Genomic DNA, 5,050 nt, shown 5'->3' on the forward strand with positions numbered 1-5,050 from the left:
AGGATATTTTTGTAGATTGTTTGAAGACATATAGCTTGTTACTCGTATCGTCATACCGAGGTCTATAATCTATCAAGTTAAGAATTAAATTTCGTGCGAGTTACGCAAGAAATTGTAGATTTTCGATTAGATTGTAAAGTGCTAAGGCACCAGAGGTAAATGCAAATAATAATGTAGTGATTGACATTATGTTACTTCCTAATTTAACATTAAGATCATTGACTACAGAAGTTTCTGTTGTGTGTAAATATGTTTAATAGTAATACATATGTTGCAAAGATATTTATACATGTTTACATATATAGGTATATCCTACATCTCTTGATAGTCTCAGACTTCTCGTTCTCGTTTATTTCAGAGAATAAAATAAATTAATCATTTTTTCCGAATGTACTCATCCCGTTAATTGCCATTGCATTTCGAGCATGCTCTTATAACTTAAGAAAAGTCAATTATTGAATTAAAAAGAATTGTTTTATTAATATATTTTCTTGTAATTTTCTCTTGCCATACAGTTTTTATAAATTATTTTTGGAATCAAATAGACAACAATGATAAGAAAACAAATACATTAACTTTATTAAATATTATAATATCAACACATTATCAAGATATTCATCACGTTATGCACGTTAATCTATTTTTTCTTTCTATATTATAATTTTTGTTTTATATAGTATGTATAATTATTGAATATATGTAATGAAAAAGATAGCATCTTTCGATACATGGCAGTTAATAAGACGAGTTCAACACTTATAATTTTCCAAAATTACCTATGTATGTTCATCATTTCAGATTGTTCAATCACACGCAAATAAATTAGTATTCTTCTAACAACATTTTTATAATTCATGTTAGATGCTTCACTGTAAAGTTACCTAATGATATAGATGGACTCGATAACTTTTCTTACACAAATTATGATTATGATTCTAACTAAAAATTAATATATAATTATCCTTTATAAATGCCTAAACAATAAAGCCATTTCAGACACTTACAAATATCGCTTTCTAAATTCTACAGTTTGGTGTGCTGCTGTGAACGCAACAAGATTGCTTCTCCATCAAATGTTCTTGAATTTCTGTTCCAAGATCCAGAAAGTCCAGTAATCCCTTACGAGATCACAATATTTTGAAATTTATAATTTCTGAATGAAAGATGAAAATTACGACATAACATATTAAAGATAAGTTGAGTCATTAATTGATAAACGACTTAGAATAAAACTCTAGATCTGAAACTGTTATGTACAATATTTATTGATACAATTATTATAGTCAAATTTGACAAAATTCCTGTCAAAACATAGTGTTCCTACGATACTGTCCCAAATACATGAATGCATTCCATATTCTTGTTTACATAATTTTACTTTTACACACCAATCCTAAGACGGAAGTTTCTTTATTTTCTACTCTGCCATATGACCTACTTTATATCGTATTATGCTGCGTCACATATTTTCGATTACTAGCTCTGATGTTAAATCATTCTAAATTTTAATTGAGATAACACAACGGACACCATATATGGATGCATATATAAAATACTTAAAAGGTACTATGAAAAAAAAGAAAGTATACACAAATGTGATAATTACGCTCGATGGTTGATTTTGGTTTTAATAATTACAGGCAATTTAGCAGTTGTTGCTAAACATATACATCCCTCCTGTTACCTCTGTACACAGTAGATAGTAATTAAGATCGACAAGAGGTATAGAGGAGCAACTGCTACAGAAGGCAGTAAAATGTCAGTATGACAATCAACAGGACAGTACGACAGTCAAATGTCAGTATGACAGTCTTTTGAACACCATGAGGTCATGGGAACACTGAGAATTGGGTGCGCTGTAATTCGCTACGATACCATCTCATGCCAGCCGCTGCTATTTAAAGAGTTGGTTTCAAGTGAAACTGAAAAAAAAAAGAAATGCGTGAAAAAGAAAGCGAGATATTACATGACACATTTAACATTTTCTTCATATTCTAGAAAAAAATTTATCTTGGATTGTATTGTGAAAAAACATACCTGTTTTATCATTTTCTCCATCAGAAGAAAATGATCTTGGACCCCATATCCTTACTGTAAAATCATCTGATACAGAAGCCATCATTTGATGATAAACGGGATTCCATGAAACACAATTGACTGTTCGACTGTGTCCTGTAAGAGTCGCTATAGGCAGTTCTCTTTTGATGTGCCATACATACACTTTATTGTCTGTAAAAAAAAAATAGAAAGAAAACAATCATTAATCATGTTGCGTAATTACTTTTTTTTAAAGAAACTAAACGATGATGCAATGTATAAAAATACATTTTATTTTCGATTTTGACAAACCTTCACTGCCAGATGCAATAAAATCTTGATTAATTCCCCCAAAACAGCTATGGATAGTAAAATGTCCTTGAGTGACGCCTTGAAAACGCCTTACAAGACATTTATCTTCCAAATCCCAAAGATGCACCCCTTGATTTGCCACATTAAGTAATGCGAGTCGATCTGCTTTGTTTACACTAAATGACATCACGGGATGATCCTCTTGTAATCTATAACGCAGAAATATCATCAAAAATTTTATTTGGTAAAACAATCAAGATAACGTATGTTAAATCAATTATTAAAATCGTACATAGTGGCATCGCCCAAGTCGTCAAAAGTATAGCTGCGAATTCTGTGATGTGTATCAGCCGCTAGAACAGTCCTTCCGTCGCTGCGGCACCACAGACATTTTACTCTTACACCCTCCCATGAATCAGAAACATTGCCGTCCATATCCTAAATATTAAATTAGAATTTAATACATTGAGAAATATTTGATATATGTTTAATTTATTCAATAATTTTTTCTAATAAAAAGATCTAAATCTTTCTTATTGACTATTTGATTGTGAATGCTATATGTATATTTCTAGTAAAGATTAAAAACATCAAGATAAATAAAATTTTTAAATAAATAACTGAAGCATATTTCATTAATAAATCATTATATTTTGTATTAGTTAAAAATTTTTTACTGTATTTTGCAATTGTAAAGAATTTTTATTTTATTTATTGAGAATTTTCTAAAAGTAATTTTATGTAAGATAACATACGCATTGATAAAATTGACCACGAAGACCTCCTGCTACAAATTTATTTGAGTCACGATGCCAGGCGCAAGCTGTCAACGAGTCATCCGTGCTTTGTGTTAACTTTACACGTAATTCGCAATCAGGCGTATCAACGCTCCAAAGCCACAGTTCCGGACAATCTTCAGGACCACAAGCGATTAGATGGCTGCTGTCGGGGCTCCAAGCAATTAGTGCTACACCATACGTATGGCCTTCAAGTGTTTTCCTATGCGTCACTTTTAGAGTTTCCTGCATTACATTTGAACAAGCGTTTATTAATAACATATCTAAAAAATAAAATTACACGAAATATCTAAGTGCACTCCTTATAAAATAGAAATTTTTAATTAATTTTTCTTTAAGTGAGAAAGGAGTTCATACTTCATACATTTTAGGCGATTTGGGAAGCACGTAATGGAAATGTTAAGTTCACCATTTTTCTTACTCAATTTCACTTGCTGAATCGGAAAATCGTAATTAAAATTGTCCTACTACCCGGGAAATATTTTTTTTATTTTAAACAGAAATGCATGAACTTCTTCGAGAAAGTCATTATTTATTTTACAATTAGAAATTGTAATTTACAGTATTTGTGTTTATTGTATTTTACAATTAGAAATTGTAAAATAAATAATTGTAAAATTAGAATTTTACAATTTTCAACATTACATATCTTTACAACTAAATTTGAAATTTCTATCGAAGTAGTAAAATCAAAATTTTGAAATTACATGAAAAATATGATTTTCTATTTATCTATTTCTTTTAAAACTTATTCTTGGAAAAACCCTTTGTTTTCAATCATCATTTTTATTAAAAAACTTAAATATTCCAACATTTTTGCAAAAAAATTGTGTCAAAGTTGGCCAAAGAATTCACAAAAAATGTTTTAGTGAAGAACGTAATACACTATTACTCATATAGTATTATGTATACTCACTGGATCTACATCCCATATAATTACAGTCATATCTTTAGAACCTGTGGCAAGCTTGAGACCATCGGGTGAGAATTTACAATACCAAACTTCGTCGCAGTGATCGTTGAGTACCTGAATGGTATGGCACGGAAACTGTTCCTTGCCACAATTATGATCCACAAGTAGAGAGACATTTTCTAGACTTGTCTGCTTTAGAAGAAAAATCATTTCATCATCAGCCACCACATAATAAAAAATTATTTAAAAGAATAATTTTAACAACGAAAACACACTTTATTGAATACTTTACTCAATATAATAATAAATCCATTTTTCCAATTTTTGTAATATACAGAAAATCCTATTTTAAAAGTAATATTCCTATAACTCTAAAAAAAATAGGTTTTATAAAAAAAAAACTTGTACAAGTACGTGTAATATAACAATTTCACAATTTTAAGAAGAAAATGTGCATTAATTTTTAAAATATCAATATTATCGGTATTTTTTTTTTAATCGTACAACTTTTCTTATGTAATATGATTTCTCTAACCATTCTGTGTATAAAAATATTAAAAAGACTGAAAGTCGGGAAATTCAAATCGAGGTAGTATTTTTCATAATTAAATAAGTTCTTTGCAGTGTTTTAAGATATACTTATTTACATATTATTAAAAATCGAAGATCAATTTAATTATGATTTTACTATTACAACTTCAGTTTATGATTGCGTTAGGTATTCGATAATAATTAATATTTTATAAGATTCATAAGATTTTATATTTTATGCAATGTAATTATAAAATTATATGTAAATAATTGACTTTAAATATTTTTTGAATTTTGTTGAATTTTAATATTTAAATTTAATATTTTTGTTAAGAATAACCGTAAATTTTGACGAAAGGATTAAACACAGATTTGCGTAATCAAACTTTCAAGATTTATGTCTTAGGATCCTAGAAACATAATGGCAAAGGAATTTTTATTGACAACAGATCGGAAGAGC

The 5,050-nt window shown here is 28.8% G+C and overlaps 1 protein-coding gene across 2 annotated transcripts in view; it reads right to left on the bottom strand.

Moving 5' to 3' along the window:
* Positions 1-231: 231 nt before the first annotated feature.
* LOC105461613 (WD repeat-containing protein 26) overlaps positions 232-5,050 on the bottom strand; it is a 25,840-nt gene continuing 21,021 nt past the window's right edge. Inside the window, exons 6-11 of one of the 2 annotated variants that reach the window (XM_011708121.1) lie at positions 4,063-4,248; positions 3,105-3,371; positions 2,642-2,787; positions 2,350-2,558; positions 2,038-2,229; positions 232-1,922 (exon numbers count right to left, since the gene is read on the bottom strand). In XM_011708121.1, coding sequence (XP_011706423.1) covers positions 1,867-1,922; positions 2,038-2,229; positions 2,350-2,558; positions 2,642-2,787; positions 3,105-3,371; positions 4,063-4,248 — 1,056 coding nt within the window. In that variant the 3' untranslated portion in view covers positions 232-1,866. Of the gene's footprint in view, positions 1,923-2,037; positions 2,230-2,349; positions 2,559-2,641; positions 2,788-3,104; positions 3,372-4,062; positions 4,252-5,050 lie in introns of both variants that reach the window. The other variant, XM_011708115.1, reaches the window with a different exon arrangement.

Source organism: Wasmannia auropunctata, unplaced genomic scaffold, assembly GCF_000956235.1.
Source record: "Wasmannia auropunctata unplaced genomic scaffold, wasmannia.A_1.0 LD336099.1, whole genome shotgun sequence".
NCBI classification, from domain to species: domain Eukaryota; kingdom Metazoa; phylum Arthropoda; class Insecta; order Hymenoptera; family Formicidae; genus Wasmannia; species Wasmannia auropunctata.